At 43.6% G+C, this 16,834-nt stretch overlaps 1 protein-coding gene across 1 annotated transcript; it reads left to right on the top strand.

Annotated features, from left to right (window-relative positions):
- Window positions 1-279: 279 nt before the first annotated feature.
- LZTFL1 (leucine zipper transcription factor like 1) lies at window positions 280-16,097 on the top strand. Its single transcript, XM_033131466.1, has 10 exons — window positions 280-416; window positions 5,512-5,636; window positions 7,703-7,897; window positions 9,224-9,284; window positions 10,340-10,408; window positions 11,639-11,704; window positions 11,787-11,864; window positions 13,730-13,909; window positions 14,679-14,782; window positions 15,251-16,097. The coding sequence occupies exons 1-10, from the start codon at window positions 414-416 to the stop codon at window positions 15,267-15,269; spliced, it is 900 nt and encodes a 299-aa protein (XP_032987357.1). The 5' UTR covers window positions 280-413; the 3' UTR covers window positions 15,270-16,097.
- The last annotated feature ends 737 nt before the right edge of the window (window positions 16,098-16,834 follow it).

The following is a 16,834-nucleotide window of genomic DNA, read 5'->3' on the forward strand; positions in this document are numbered from 1 at the left end:
GGAAGTGAGGAACGAGCCCCTCGCAGAAACCTAAGTGCAGCCTCCGAGGCTCAGCCGCACTTAGAGTTTGGGACCCTCAGGCCGCCTCTCCCCTCCCGTCACCATTGGCAACAGTGGCCGCCCCGAAAGTCAGCGTGGCGCGAATAGGTGGGACTTCCGGGCTCTGGAAACCAACGCGCGTGCAGCGATCGGCCGGTCACACTGCACTTCCGGTCGTGTGATCTTAAGGACCAATAAAAGCGAAAGACTCCAGGGTCACGTGCCTCCGTTCCCATTAGCAACCGGAGGCTTCTAAACAACCCGCCCGCCCTGCGCATCCTCTGCGGTCCAACCATCCTCGGCGATCCCGCTATTTAGCGAGGCTTCGCCTGGCCTCTTCCGCATCTCGAGGCTGCTGACTCCCGCCCGCAGCCATGGTGAGTAGCCGGCCCGCTGGCGCCGCAGCGCGCCGAGGAGAGGGCAGTGGCCGGGGCAGGAGACGCGGAGCCGGGGCCCCGGAGTGATGGCGTGGCGTGCGGCGGCCTCCCTGAGGAGGGGACGCTGCCCCGGGTGCGGGCGGCTCAGCTAACCTCGGCCTAAGCCCTTCTCGGGTAGTCCTAGGTGAAGTCCTGTCCTACGTAGCAGCATCGCTCCGCCGCTTCGCTTTACTCCTCACCCCTGCCTGGGGTGCCCGGGCCAAGTCACACCTCGCAGGCGGATGGTGAAGAGAGCTGGCGGGAACCCGCGGCCCGGCCCGCGGAAGGCGCAGGGCGGGCTTCTCATTAGATTCCAAACACTCCCAAGTTTTTGCACACACACCCGTTGGCAGCATAAACTAGATGCGTTAATGAGCCTACGAGGGCTCATTAACTGGATTCATGACTGAATCCAGCTTTCTGATACGAGAACGACTTTAAGAGTCCAAGCCCCGCATTCTACAGCCGAGGAAACTTAAGTGACATTGCCTTTGTTTTGATCTGTTCAAAAGAGGCCCCGTTTTCTTGTATGTTCAAGCATATCCCATTAATCTTTCCAGAGGATATAGTGTGCCAACTTAACTAGCCACCACACTTAGAACATTGCACGACACTAAAGTGTGCAGAAAAAGGGATGAAACCACAGTTGGGGGCACACTGAAATGGGCAACTGAAATACCTCAGCAATCAGGATTCCTATTTAGACCACAACTGTGACAAGCACACTCTTGCAACTGAGGTGCAACTGTGAACAAAACACCATTCCCTACCCTTCTTGATTTCCCTAAAATACCAAACACAAGGTGAAAAAATTATGATGGTGATGTCACATGCAAAAAAATTGACACCTGCTCCCACTCTTGGGAAAAATTTATTTTCTGTCATTCCTTTCTATCAAGTTGCTTAACAACTGAGGCTTTGGAATCAGGCTCAATTTCTTCATTAGTAAATTGCAGATAATAAGTTAGGATTGATAAAATGATAACTGAGTAGATGCATATAAAATAGCACAGTACTTGTTAAAATAGTAAGCATTCAATATATGACAGATTTTTATTAGATCGTGCTCATTTTTATCATTATATTTTGTTACACTTCTAGTAAAATTATATATGGATTTTTGGGAGCATAGTCAAGAACGGAATGATTTCTGGTACCTTCACTCCACTCTCCCTCACTTTATGGCACAATTCCAGGACACCAGCTTGGCAATGCTCTGATAGGATTCTTGCTCTATGTTTTTAGCCCTTTTTATTATTTTACTAGAGTATTTCTGCAATAAAATTAAAGCAAATTCTGATTTCCTTATTTGGATATACCTCCCATTGTTGCCAAATATTTTAGAACTAATTATTATATCATTTAACACATGGCGAAACTGGTATCAGTGAGATTAAGTGATTTGGTAACAGTTACACAAGTAGACTTAATCTTGGTTTTTAATCCAGTGTGTTATCTACTTGTACCACACATCAACCTATGCCTTTTTCTCTCTAATGATTTGACTCTGTTTTTTTTAATGCCTACTGGAAATCTGTCTTGTGAGTCACAACTCAGGTGCATATGTACCTATAACGTGTATATGTTCTTTATATATTTAAATTCTGCCATGTCATGTACCTGTGTGCATATGGGGAAGGAAATGTCTGGGAATGCCATTTCCTGGGCTGACACCATTTCTTCTGCTGAACTCAGCTGCCCATTTCTGCTCCCTTTCTTCACTCCCATCTATTTTAGAGGAACTTTTCTGTCTTCTGTCCTAAAGCTCATCCTTCTCAGTTTGAGTCGATTTTTCTTCTTAGACTTAGGACAATCTTCACTCTTCTTGACAGGCGAGAAAATAATTTACAGATATGAATTGGCCACTTAACTCTGCACAAAGCACTATACTAGGAGCTGTGTGGCATTAGAAATGATTCATGCTGTCGCGAGCTTACAGTCTAATTGGAGGAGCAATACCTGGGAGAAAGAAAACGAAATCAGGGTGTGGTGGTGCCACATAAGTTGCAGAGATGGTATGTACCAGTTTTTGGAGGCAGGCATAACTAGAATTACTGAGGGTATATTGGGAGGCTTGGCAGAGTCAGTAAAGCAGGTTTGGCCCTGAAAGATGGGTAGGACTTCAGTGATGTGCTGACGCATGCTTGTACTGGCTGGTGACAGCCAATTGTATGCACTTCTCACCTCTGCACTGAGTGACATTATATGGGAAGCTCGAAATCAGCCATGATGGGAGTATTTACACCAGGGAAATCAGCAAGGGCTACAGATCAGAGTTTCATATTTCAAGCCCACCCCCACCCCACCTCAGAAAGCCTGTTCTTAAACAGTTACCAGGGTAACACTAGGTAGGATTCCATTCTTGAATAGGAATGGGGAGGTCCCTGGGGTAACAGTGAAAACAGAGGCAGGAAATGTCAAATCATTACTCAGGGCTAACAGCAGACTAGTCTCACTAAAGTAGAGCATTCTTACAGGGAATTCTGGGAAACAGGGTTAGAGAAAGAGTTTGGGGAGTTCGAAGGGCTCACCGAGTATAGGTTTAATACCATAAACAATAAAGAATGATTGAGAATTGGTGTTTATGGGATTTTTTTTAAAGCAAGTTGTGACATTACTTTAAGATATTTCCAAATTGAGGGATATTCTTGTCAACCTGATGTGACTGTAAGAGATAACATCATTTCTAACGTAGATGTTCAGTTTGGTTTTTTTAATGCCTACTGGAAATCTGTCTTGTGAGTCACAACTCAGGGGCACATGCACCTATAACGTGTATATGTTCTTTACATATTTAAATTCTGCCATATTCCAAAAAGGATATGAAACAGCAGAGTTGAGTGGGATTTGGAGTGAGGTTGCCTGGTTCAGATCCTGCTCTAGCACCCAACCATTTCAGTCATTCGGGAAAAATTTATTCTCTGTACCTCAGCTTTCTATCTGTAAAGTAGGAATGATACTTCCTTTTTCAGAGGATTGTATTGAGGTTTAACTGAGATCATTCCTGGGACATTATAACCTCCGAATGACTTGTAGCTGTTTCATCATTACTACTACTAGTACTAATAGTCGACATTAGTTCAGGGAGTTGGTTAATAATCAGTGTAAACCAAAACATAAGACAATTCTTTCTTCTTTCTGTTCACATTGTCTAGCCCTAAGGCAAAAATCTTAATTACCAGTTTAATCAAGTAAAGTAGTCATGAAATTTAAGGTAAGTACATACCTCAAATGTGTTGGTTTACATTGGTCGAAATCACTCGACTGACTGTTCTAAAACCTTAGTCTACTGGATAAATAACTATTAGAGAGCATCATGATATCTTGGGTAGTTCTGAAGTTATTAAGCTTTAACATCTTGAATTGTAGAAATGTTAAAAACAATGTGGGAGGCAAAAAAGGCTTGGCGGAGCTATTCATCGTGCAGTTGGGGACACACATCTGTTGGTCAACCTGTTAGACTTGTGAGTCATAGCCGTACAGGTAACATTGAAACCTTGAGGTAGATGTGTCATCAAGGAGAGATACAGACAAGGCACGGCCCTGGGAAATACATATACTTAAGAGACTAGCCCAAGAAGAGGAGACTACGAGTGAGATTTAGAAGGAAAGGTAGGTTAGCAGCCAAAGGATGGAGCAGTCAGCTGAGAACAAGGCATCAGCCATGTAGTTGGTTTTGTAATGAAGAAGTTGCTGGTGAGCTTTACAAAAGCAGCTTGAATAGCATCTGGGTTTAAGGACTAGATGACAGAATGGATGGCAAGAGTAGAAGGGAAGTGGACAGATGCACTGGTAGCAAGAAGGAATCGCAGGTTTTCTGTTTTGTTCTGTTTTGTTTTAACATGGGTGAGGTTTGGATACAGTCTTCCCTGTAGTCTCAAGGGAAGAAGAAACCCATGGAGTGTTGAGAGGGGGAACAATTGGGTAAGTAAAGTCCCCCAGGAGTTTGAAAGAGAACCGAGTAAAGCCTCATGAAGGAGTGGCCTTCCAAAGGAGGGATACTCTAAGTTCATTTGTCGGGCTCATGTCTGTTGCGTGCCAGGCACTATGAGAAGTACTGGGTGTACCTCGGAATCAGATGGGCAGGGTCCTGGCCCTTCTAGGCTTGTGTTCTAAGGAACTTGCGACTGCCAACTGGAGGCAAGGATGTATGTGGATGCCGAAAGCCATGGTGAAGGACTTGGGGGTGAAGGAGATCGTGGGCAATGACCTTGGCGTTAGCCTCCGAAATGTTGGAGGGGTAAGCCTGAAAAGAGGCTCGGAAGTTAGACCTTTGTCTCCCATAAGAAGGCTATGGTAGTTCAAGTTATTCTTAAAATAAAGATAATTCTGACTCATTTAGTCCCCTACACTAGATGTTCAGTTTTATAATTTCCTTCTTTAATAGTCAATATAACTATAAAATGAAAAAGAATGTCTTTCATCTCTAGCTCATAGTTGTCAAGCTGTCATCTGGTTTAAAATCAAGACCAATTAATGGCTACTTCACGACCTACTGTAGTATTTCTTAAAGCTGTATTAGGTGGGGTAAGGGTAAGTTGCTGTAATAGCGATCCAAAACAGAGTGGCTTAAAGGATAAGAAGGTTTATTTTTCTCACTTAACAGCCTTCTCACTGCTCATCTCAGGTGAGTGGGTCAGTGCTGCTCCATGAAGTCACGTGGGGATGCTGGTCCCTTTCATCTTGCTGCTCCCCCAACCCCGTAGCACGTGGATGCTGTCTGCATGGTTCAGCCCAGTCATGACTCCTCCCTGATTCAGAGGAATGGGGTGTGTCAAAGGCCCTCCCCATGTCTTAAGGCCCATGCTTGGGAAGTGGCCCTCATCTCTTCTGCTCCCATCCACTGCCGAGAAGTAGTCACATGGCAACCAACGCCTGACCACAAGGAGGGCTGGGACGTGGCCCCTAGTTGGGTAGCCATGTAGCCGACAGGAAGGGAAGAACAGAATTTAATGGACACGTAGCAGTCTCCGCCACAGGATAGCCTGTGTTTTCATTGTTGGTTCCTTTATTACATCTTCAAGACTGACAATTAAACTACTTCTCTCTCTTTCAGGCAGAGTTGGGCCTAAATGAGCACCATCAAAATGAAGTTATCAATTATATGCGTTTTGCTCGTTCCAAAAGAGGCTTGAGACTCAAAACTGTAGATTCCTGCTTCCAAGACCTCAAGGAGAGCAGGTATCAGAGAACCGACTCTAAGGAAACCCAGTGGGAACATGGCTTTTTTCTGGCAGCCGGTGTGGGGATGCTGTCGCAGAGGCCATACGAACCATTGCCGAGAGATTATCGTGATCCATTACTCACTGAGAGCAACTACACTAATCTTCGTGGATATGTGAAACTCCAGAAAGTGGGTTGTGGGGGGAGCAATCTATTTTCAAACATGCACGTATGATCATTAAGTGTTTGCAGAGTTTCAGAAGGGCTGTCAGGAAATTGCGAAGTGCTTGTGGGTTAATGATTGGCTTGCATTCAAGATTCCGGAACTTGAATTACTTGAGTTATTAATTAAGAGATGAGAGCCATAAGATATGACAGTTAGCAGGAAAACACCTGTAAAATTCTGAAAACAGCAGGGAACCATGAAAAGCTTACTGACTGGTACTAAAATTGTTAGTTGATTTTGTAGCAAGAGATGATAATTAGTTTGGTTGGACCAAAACTAGAAGATAATTAAAGATCATAGAAAATGTATGTTTGGTCTGGAGGATAACAGGGAAACCAAAGAAAAAGACTGAATAATAAAGAGACATCAGATTACTTGGGAATAAGGCTTTTTAGCACAGATGTCAGGTGAGACAAATGAAAAAGGCTTCCAAGTGAGCTGCAACTGTCATAAAGCCATGAACTTCACTCAGTAGCAGAGACCTTCACCTGTAGGCAGTTATCTGTTCAAACCATTCATCTGTTTTGCTAACCCCCAGCAGACAGAAGCAACAGTTTAATTGTCGAGGGACAGCCCGGGGAGGTGCCTCATTACTCACTTTGTGCCTCCGAGGACCTTAACCGCTATTCGTGGTAATAAACTTCGGTTGCCAAAACAGGAGCAGATTTTTAAAAGAATAGAAAGGTTGTTAATATATTTAGTGAGGACTTCCATCAGAAATACGTCAAGTTTTGCTTTTTTGCAGAGTGGTTAACTTTCACTGGCTAAATGAAACATCAAAGAATGGTTCGTCAAATAATGTTAACTTGAGTCTAACGTTGGTGCCCCTCCCTTCATCAGGTCCTTTTGGAAGTGAGGAGGAAGGTAAACGTGGGGTGGGGGTGCTTGCTCCTCACCTCCGAACAGCATCTGAGGGACAAGGGACTGTAGGGGTGGGGGCAGGGAGCGGAGAGGACTGTGTTACTGGGAAACTCGTTGAAAGTGGGAGGTGTGCACAGACGCTTTCTCAAGGATTCTGATATCGGGCATGTCACTGAGTGCCAGAAATGATTATGCGGTTGAGTCACCCTCAGTGGGACCATGGGCACGTCACCTCCACCCTCTGAGCCTGTGTTCCCGTCTGTAAAGTGAGGGCTCCGAAGTTTCCTCCCACCCCAAGCGCTCTCAGGGGGAGAGTGGATTTTGAATCCTATTGATGCTGATGGTCATTTTGATGCAGTGGTCAGTGGTCCATGGCGTTTTAACTAAGATGAGTTCTTTTTTTTTTCTTGTTTGAGTCTCACGAATGCTAAGAGAGGCAATATATCATAGCCATTGATTTTCTTATAGGCGTTTACTAACATATGAATAGTTCGTACAATTATTGAAATGCTAGACAAATAATAGAAAGAAAGGAGAAATTATACCTTCCAGGTGACTTTTGAAATTACTATCAGATTGGTGCAAAAGTAATTGTGGTTTAAAAGGTTAAAAATAATTGCAAAAACTGCCATTACTTTTGCACTAACCTAATAACTGTGATAAGTCTAATTTTAGCGGAGAAAAAAGTAAAAAAGATTTTTAATCCGAAAAATGAAAAAAAGTAAGTGGTTTAGGGGAAGGTCTCTGAGCATATATTTGTAATAAAGGATGTCTGCATTTGAAGAATGAGCCACAATTTAATCGTGTAAATAGACATCGAAATTTAATTGAGCTTCTATTATTTTCCGTCTGCTTTATTAATAAAGAAGATCGTTCCCAAAGATTTTTACAATGACCCTTTCATCCCATGGAAGACATGAGTGTGGGTTTCTTAGTTTTGTTTTGGAAGTGGCTTTTGCTGTTGATGAGGAAGTTTGGGGTGGCGGGTGTTTTTCAGGCTGGTGGAGGAGACCTTCACCGCAGACGAAGTCTCTGAGGTCCTGAGAGGCTTACAGGCGCTGGTCCACAGCGAGGTGGAGTCTGAGCTCATCAACACCGCCCATACCAACGTGTTACTTCTGCGGCAGCTTTTCTCCCAGGCGGAGAAGTGGTACCTCAAGCTGCAAACAGACATCTCGGAACTTGAAAACAGGTAATAACAACGTGTGCCTGCGGTTAGGGCAACAGAGGTCCATGCATGATCTTAAAAGTAAGTGAATGTCTTTGCTGCCGGTTTTCGTGGGGCTGCTACGTGAGAACATTTGGGTGAGGTAGCAGCAAAGCATCCGGTTCCCAAGTGATCTCTTAGGTGCCACTCCACGTCCTCCTCCAAATTCTATGTCTGCTGTTTCCAGTTGTTGCAGAGGTATTGGAGATTTATGACGTTGCTTTCCAGGCGATTACGAATTATTCATTGTGGTATCTTTGTTAGCCTGATAGGTATCATAATAAATCTTTAGAGATCAGTCCACTGGGAAATAAAGATTATGAAACATTTGAAAAAATAATTCAAATGCCATCACTTCAGACTAGTAGTATTGGAAGTGTATTTCTAAATAATTACATTTTAAACTATACACTTACCTTTAAAATAGGAAATGTAAAAAACAAAAAGTTTTATAATCCAAACAATATCAAAGAGCTCATTAATATTAGAAAGTACACGTATGATAATATCGGCAAAATCGACACTCATTCTAAGAAAAGTTATGCCAGAAATCAGGAAAGACTGACGGCTGACCCCTGGGAGCTGTGCTCTAAACACAGTTGCAGCATGTGGGCCCCTGGGGAGAGTGTTGACTAACACGGGTTAGGGCCTATGGTTGGGAAGGGAACCCCTTTAACTTAATCAACTGTCTGTCAGTAGGTTACTAGTGAGAAAAGGTTGAGAAACTGACCTATCAAGAAGCTTAGAAGAGTAGTCACTGCCATTTACTCTAAAGGCTTTTACATAGTCAGCTCTCATTTACCTTTGCAAATGAAAAGAAATAATCATGTGGATCACCCCAAACCACCTGTCTTTCTGGAGAATATCTCATCCTCTTTTCCCATAGATCTCACAAACTACTGTAATTCCATTTGGGAGGCTACTCTATTAAAATCAGCTTGTCTTTCTTGAACGTCTCCTAGCTAACAATGTATATTATAATACAGCAACCTCCCTATAGCACCTCAAAAATACAGTTGACTACAAATTTCAGACATATTTGTATTAACATTGCAGTTTAGTTCTAGCAGTTCCATCGCACACACAGTAGGTGCGCAATACTAGGTGCTGTGGCACATTCACAGTTGAGTCCATGTGGTTTGGGTTCTCGACCATTAGTAAGTAAATATCATTTTTGACATGATGAAGTTGTGTTCATCTTGCTCTGTTCTCTCTGGCAGGTAATAGATTGGTATGAGTGATTTTATTCTTGTGTGTGATACAAATCCATTTTCAATAAGTATTTTTTTCATATTTGCTTTTATCTTCAAGAGAATTATTAGAACAAGTTGCAGAATTTGAAAAAGCAGAATTTACATCTTCAAATAAAAAGGTAATTTGGGGTCATTTTAAGTCCGTATCTTAATAGCCAGTATTTAAAATCCTCCAGCTGCCCAGAGCAATCAGAGGCTAAAGTGAGAACTCTGAAGGAAAAGCAGTCGATTCAAGAGCAGGATTCAAAAACTGCCTCTCAGATTTTCAGGCAAAAGAAGAAAAGCTTTGGAAGTAACTATGAAAAACTGCTGTTTCTGTCCCGTCTCACACACGCATGCACACACATACACCCACTCCCTGCCATCTGAACTCATCACTCCGAGGCTGCAGAGCACAGGCGTTGGGGTCAGCCACACCTGGGTCGGTACATCCTGGCTCTGTCACCCCCTTGCTGTGTGACCTTGAGCAGTGTGCCTCCGATGGCTGAGCCTTGTCCTCGTGTCGAGTGGAGACCGTGCTGGTAGTTATCTACTGCTCGTTACAATCGTTCTCCGTGTCTGCAGTGACCACTTAGCATGGCGTTGTGTGGATGTGCCTGGGAGTCCAGTGCCTCTGAGAGGAGCCATGACACACACATCCTGACTCTTCCCCAGTTACTCCTTCAGAACATACATCTGGGTCGGGGGCGTGGATTCTTCTGTTTTGAATACATATTGCTGACCTGCCAGAATATTTTTGCCAAGTGATTCTTCCTCTGTAATGTAGTTGCCTAAATTCTCATCAGTATGACAGTTTTCCCAGAGTCTGGTCCATGTGGAAATCTGTTTCAGCCTCACAGGTTAGAATCCCAGTCCGTGGAGGGAGGGTTTATACCTGCTCTGACTTTGAGCTCCCTCCCTCCTTTCCCTTCCATGTGTTTTGCTTGTTTGTTTAAGATATGGGGAGGATGGGTTTCGTTTTTATCTCTCATTTGTGTTGTGTACCAGGGACTAGGCTCTGCCCAGCCACTGGGACATAGCAGAGAACCAAATCCACAAGAACCCCCACACTCGTGGAGCTGACGTCCCAGTGGATATGTTCACGCAGTGTTTCCCCCGAGACAGTGAAAGTGTTCAGTGATTCCACGTGGTCTGTCCATGCCAGTTTCGGTTTAGTTTCTGTATTTCATTCCAGCCCAGCATGGACCTGAAACCCAAACTGGCTCCACTTAACGAAGGTGGAACGGCCGAGCTCCTAAACAAGGTAATGTTGCCATCATTTTGAGAAACGGCAAACCCTCCATTCTGTCCTCTCGTGGCCCGCACAATCATGAGTGGAGAAACGGAGGAGGAGGCTAATTCGGGCTCTGGTCCACTGCAGGGAATGAGTCCGCTGCAGTGGTTTTGCTTAATGGTCCCCGCTGGGCCAGAAGAGGGCATACTTACGTTCCAGAAAGTCTGAAATACCTCTTGATTCATCTTTTCATGGTGAAGTGAAGAACGTGGAATTTTGGACAGCATTTATTAATGGACATTTAAAGGTTATGATACGTGATACCAATTAAGGGAATTTTATTAAGAGGATTATAAAAAGTAATTACCAATATACAAATTAATATTTTTATGATTCCTGTGTTGCCAATATTATGCTAGGTATTATTAGATAAAAAGTGTAATACCTGGCCTTTTGCCCTTATAAACCTTACAATCTTATTGGGAGGCGAGAACTAATAGTCTGGAAGCAGAGAGAGGAGAATGCTAATGTGTGTGCCACAGGGTGGCAGAGAAGACACAGTTCCGTGTGGACAAGGGCAGTTGAGGCCAGACGCGGGTCAGGCAGTGCCTGTGCCGGGATAAAGAGTAAAGGCAGATTAAGCTGCTGTCAGAGGGCAGAGAAAGGGGCACAGCCGGCAGGGGAACAGAATGAGCAGCACTCAGAGGCAGAAGGCTGGTGTGATTGGAACAGAATGCAGTGCTGTCCGACTGGGCCGATTCGGTTGGAGTGTATACGACATCAGACTGGACCGACGGGTGGTCCTAGTTATGGCGCTGCTCCCACGCACGGGCATTTGGCCTCAGCTCGCTCAGAAATGCCCCGGGGCTTGGGCACAGGGTATGGGAGTGACGACCGTGTTTTAGGATGAGCGGCAGTGGTGTGCAGCGGAGGCCCAGGACAGCCCCAAGAGTTGTAGGATCATCTGGGTGAGAGGTGGCAGAGGAGGGGGACTCTGGAAGAAGGCTGAGAGCAGAGGGCTGAAGAGTCTGAGACTGTGAGAGAAGGAACTAGAAGCCTTAGAGCCAAAAGTGACTCACGGGTGCTGAGGCCAGTGGGCTGGGTAAAATTGGAATATTCCCAATATCCAGGGCATACAGATTTTTTATCTATTATATAATTTAAATTTAATTTAAAGATTACATTTTTAAGTGAAACAAGTCATTTCAAGTATTAAAAATACTTTGGCTAAAATAATAAAACTTGAATTTACTCACAAAGGAAATTTTAAGACTTCAAGAAGAAAATGAGAAATTGAAGTCAAGGCTGAAGACCATTGAAATACAGGTAACTGAGAAATACGTTAACAAAATTATTGAACGGCTTATAGGCTACGTACTGAATGTGTTTTGTTTAAACTTGATTATAGGCTACAAATGTGCTGGATGAGAAGTCAAAACTAGAAAGAGCACTGCAAGACTTACAGCTCGATCAAGAAAATCAAAAGGTGAGATAGGTTGTAGCTGTCTTCAGATCTGCTGCATAGAAGAGTTATCAACTTAGTATTAAGTTTCGGTTACTGTTCATCATCCCCCAGCCCCTGCCGCTGCTCTCCGGCACTGGGACATCCTTGTCCAGGAGAGGCCAGGTGACAACCTGCGCCCTCCCCTCTGTCCGTCCTCCAGGACAGAGGGGCAGACACACAGCTCACATGACTCCCGTGTCCCGAGATGCCTCTGGCATACAAGCCATTCCAATTATAATGGGAAAAAGGACATGGAGAAAGGAAGAGTTTTTAGTTCATTGTATTGGTGTATGGGTTTTATTACGGAAAACTTATTACTTAGTTTGCCTTCGGTGAGTATGGCAAAAGAGAAGTGACCCTCAGATCCATCTATGTCTAGTGCTTGTGCGACACGGTGAAGCCCAGTGGTGACGTCATCCAGGCTTGTCTGAGTGTGGTGGCCGGAAGTCCCCGTGCACAGCTCTGCCTCCCAGGGCCTTTCCTTTGAGGCTGGATGCTATATTAGGATCTCACCTGAGTGGATTTGCAGTGCAACAGTGACTTTTCTAGGTCTTTTATTGTCATTGTAAATGTCTACTAAACAATCTCCAAACCTACTCCATTAGCCCTGTGTTATACTTTTTCTATGGAAAATTGCAAATATGTACAAAAGTAGAGAAAATAGTACAATGCAGCCCCAGGTATCATCACTCAGCGTTACCAACCACCCGGGCATGGCCAGTATGATTTCATATTTACCTCTACTTTCTTCTCCCTCCTACCCCTGTTTTTTTGAAGCAAATGTCAGACGTTACATCATTTCGTTTGTAGATCTTTTAAATAGAAGGGTACTTCTTATATGGAAAAAAAAAAAGGAAAATACATATGATTTTCAATCCTTATGTACCAAGGACCACAGCTGTCTAAAACAGAGCTAAATACTCCAGCACAGCTTTATAATTTCCCCGAAGTAAAACAATTGCAGTTTTGGATGACGGATTTGTTTTAAAAACCATTTTAGACTTTGCTCCAATTTTACTTTTAACATTTTGGCAAAAGCAAAATGCATACATGCCTTCACTAGTTACAATGAAATAAAATCTTTTTAAAGACCCTATTTTAAAATGAGTAAGGAATTTTTCTTTTGTTGATAGTACAGCTTCATCTTCAAACTTAGCAGTTATAGGCCATTTTCCTGTCTTAATTAATACAACTTTTTCTTTCTACTATAAATTTTATGCAAAAAGCAAAATCTAGGTAGAGAGAGGATCCAGCTGCTTGTATTATGCTGACAGAGTATGCAAACATGTGCATATCACATTAATATAAAAATCTTAAAATCTGGTAAACTAGCAAACCATAAAATCAGTAAACATTAATTAGGCTCCATACTATTTCATTGTAATTAATGACGAAAACTTTTTTTATACAAATGCACTAATTTTGTTATTCTTCCATCGGTATCATTCAAAATTCTTCACCAGGATTTTTTTAACTTGGCTTCTCAAAATGAAACCTACTTGCCATCCCAACTCTGGGACACACAACCTTGTCAAATTTAGGCTCTCACCTCTCCCGTTCCTCTTTGGAATCCTAGCAGTTCATAAATCACATTTCACATGTTTGTAAATCAGTGACCCTACGTATCTGCCATGTACAGGACACCATGCACTGAGGGCTGAGGGGGACCTGGGTGTGCTGGCAATGCCCACGGAGCCGGTGTGCACCGGGCGGGGAGAGGGGGGCTGACGTGCACATACCACACATCTCGCCACTTCCCTCACCCCCGATGAGGTGAGTCACCACCGAAAACAGTCGCTATGTAGGGTGTCAATATGAAATGGTGACAATGTGTGTATTTTTCATAGGATTTGCTAATAAAGGCCAAAGTTTTGAGGGACTTGGAAAACACCATTGCCATTTTAAAGAGTGAGCTTCAGAAGACACTCAATGACAAGACAGAAAACCAGAAGTCCCTGGAGGAGAGTCTAGCGACAGCCAAGCACGACCTGCTCAGGGTTCAGGAGCAGCTGAGCATGGCTGAAAAGGTCAGACTTGTGTGTCAGTGCCCCATTACGTGATGAACATGGTGCAGAGGGACAAGGGCAACTAAGGGGGACTTGGGACAACTGCAAAGTCACATTATGTTTTCTCAAGGCATTAACCCGTATGTGTTCTAGAGATTTGTCGTTTCTGGGCGCTGAGATTCTCCCCTTTGACACTAAAATATCTGTGATAATAAAAATCTCCACTCCTTCCTGTGGTGTGATAGAACACGCCTACAATGATGGCTCGCCCCACGGCCCGTCCTGCGCGTCGTCCCTCCCACAGCCTGGCAGAGGGCGGGATGACTTTTTCTGAAAGGATTCTATACATTATCTGTAATATATATGAAATATGTGGAGGACTGGGTTCTTCACTTTAGGGGTTAGACCCTTAAGAATTTGGGAGCAAAAATTTAATTTAAAAAGTCTCCTCCTAAAATACTGACACTACTTTGGGATTTGGAAAAAGATCATTCTTATTTTATCTGAAAATTAGTTTACTGTTTCACATAGGTTTGCCCTGTCTAGGGCATAGTGTGTTTGAGTTATTTGCTGACATTGTATTTGCGAAAATGTTGCTATATTATTGGCTTCTCTTTGAAAAAATGTATTTTTAAAGTTTGAACAGTCTGAATTTTACATGAAAGAAAGCAGAAAATAATATGCGCAGGATATTAGTAAAATTAGAACAGAAAATATACATTTTCATTAGATTTGTTAACTCTTTTCTTAACTGTTTCTCAGTAATGGGCCGACATTTTTCACTATGCAGGAATTAGAGAAGAAATTCCAACAAACAGCAGCTTATCGAAACATGAAAGAGATTCTTACCAAGAAGAATGACCAAATCAAAGACCTGAGGAAAAGACTGGCAAAGTAAGCCATGCCATCCTGCTTCTCAGATTGTGCCCCCTCTGGGTTGGTATCTGTTCCTCATTAAATCTAAGCTCATGTCCAGAGACGTCAGGCCGGGGACTTACTAATCCTTGACTCACATACCGTATCAGCTATTGGTGTCAATCGGGCAATTTAGATAATTATTGAATTTCTACTCTACGAAGGTGTGTCAGGTACATAACTGCCAAGCATAGAGACTTGGGTCTGACGGCATCTTAGCAGTTAGCTGGCCCATTCTGCCTGCTTCAGGAGCTCCCCCTACGTCACCGTCACAGTGCTTTCCGTGTATCTGACTTCTACCATAGCAATGATTTGAAGTGAGAAATGTGACGTGACTAGTTTAAGTCACTGAAGCTGTTTCAAGCCAACTCACTTGGTAACAGTGACAACAACATGAAAAGGTAATCATGACATTCTGCTCTTAATTTAATTTACATCTATTTCCAGATACGAACCCGAAGATTAAAAACTGAAGATTTCGTCTGGAAGCTGCCACAGCGTGCAAGTACAAGCAGTTCCTCATGCCAGACGTGTATTTGGAAGCAGCTTGTTATTTTCCCCTCTTTATTTTTCCAATATGTAGACTGTTCTTCTAATATTTAGAAATAGAGTTACTATTTTCAGTTGCTTAATTGAGAAGAGAGAAAACCTGCTGATTCTGGTCGGTCTTTGCCGAATGCTCCAGTCTTAGTTCAGATGCACTGAGAATTCTTGACAGTAAAGAAGAGATTTTTCAGAGTGGGAAGAAGAGTCTTATCTTTGCAGTAGTATAAAGACTATACCTTTTAAGGAAATGTTAAAGCCAGTAATATCTAGACTTGTGCATTCCCCAGGGTAAATACAAATACAGTTATTGAAGGTAGTTACTGCCAATAAACCTTATTTTTAAAAATTAAACGTAATTCTTTTTCTCTATTTGATCATCAAAAAATATATATGAACTCATTAAAAATGTGAATACCACCTTTTATAGGCAGCATTTCTTCCAATTATAAGGAAAATTAATAGTGAATATGAGAATTCGATGAGCTACTTTGGTCTATCTAAATATTGTGCTCATCAGCAGAGATTCAGGCATTTTTTTATAGCACCACCTATCATGAGAACACGGATGGAGAAGTCAGGTACATCCTGTACCTGCGTAGTTGAGAAAGTATCTAGACTCAATGTACAGTAGGCCCTCCTTATCCATGGTTTCACTTTTTGTGTTTTCAGTTACCTGCCGTCAACTTTGGTCCAAAGATATTAAATGGAAAACTTCAGAAATAAACAATTCATAAGTCCTAAATTACACGCCATTCTGAGTAACATGATGACATGGGCTGCTGTGCAGGAGGCTTACCCCACTGAGTGGGATTCACCCCAGCGGGCTCTAGTGCCTATTGAGACCGCCCTTTGTGTGTGCCACTTGTGGGGCTAATTGGACTGTGCTCTGCTATGGTCTGAAGTCAGCCTCTAAGTATGTTGGCTCTGGGGTCTGTTGGGAGGGGCTCCCGTGCAGGCTCAGGTCAGCCACTGCCTGGGACTGGCCAGGAGCTACCTGGTAGGAGCTACAAAGATCTGCAGTTGGTCTCTGCCTGTGCTGGACCTGGAGGTACATATGAGAGGCCACGCTGCAAACCAAGGACGGCTGCTACCAGTACTAGGCCTGGGGTAGCTCCGCAAAAAGCCAGGACACCTGGAGGCCTCCTGCCACCTGCCGGCTCCCTTAAGGTGCAGCCACTAATGTGGTATATGAGTTAAGTAAGGTAGGGTCTCAGGGAGTCACTAGAGTGGGAAGAGTTGTGGTCACCAGGTTAATGTAGACTCTGGTTTGGTGCCAATGCTGAGCCTGGAGTGACTCAGCAAAAGTCTCAGAGCACACTGAGGCCAGTCACCACCCCACCTGGGGCCGGTGGACTAGATAGCTTTCCAAGAAAGAGTGCAATGCAGGTGGGTCTGGCTGCTTGCAGAGAAAGTGCCTCCAGCCTTGCAAATTTGGGGGTCCCAGTTGAGTCAGCAGGCGGAGCAGTGGAGCTCACCAGGCCAATC

Source organism: Rhinolophus ferrumequinum, chromosome 17 (assembly GCF_004115265.2).
Source record: "Rhinolophus ferrumequinum isolate MPI-CBG mRhiFer1 chromosome 17, mRhiFer1_v1.p, whole genome shotgun sequence".
Taxonomy (NCBI): Eukaryota; Metazoa; Chordata; class Mammalia; order Chiroptera; family Rhinolophidae; genus Rhinolophus; species Rhinolophus ferrumequinum.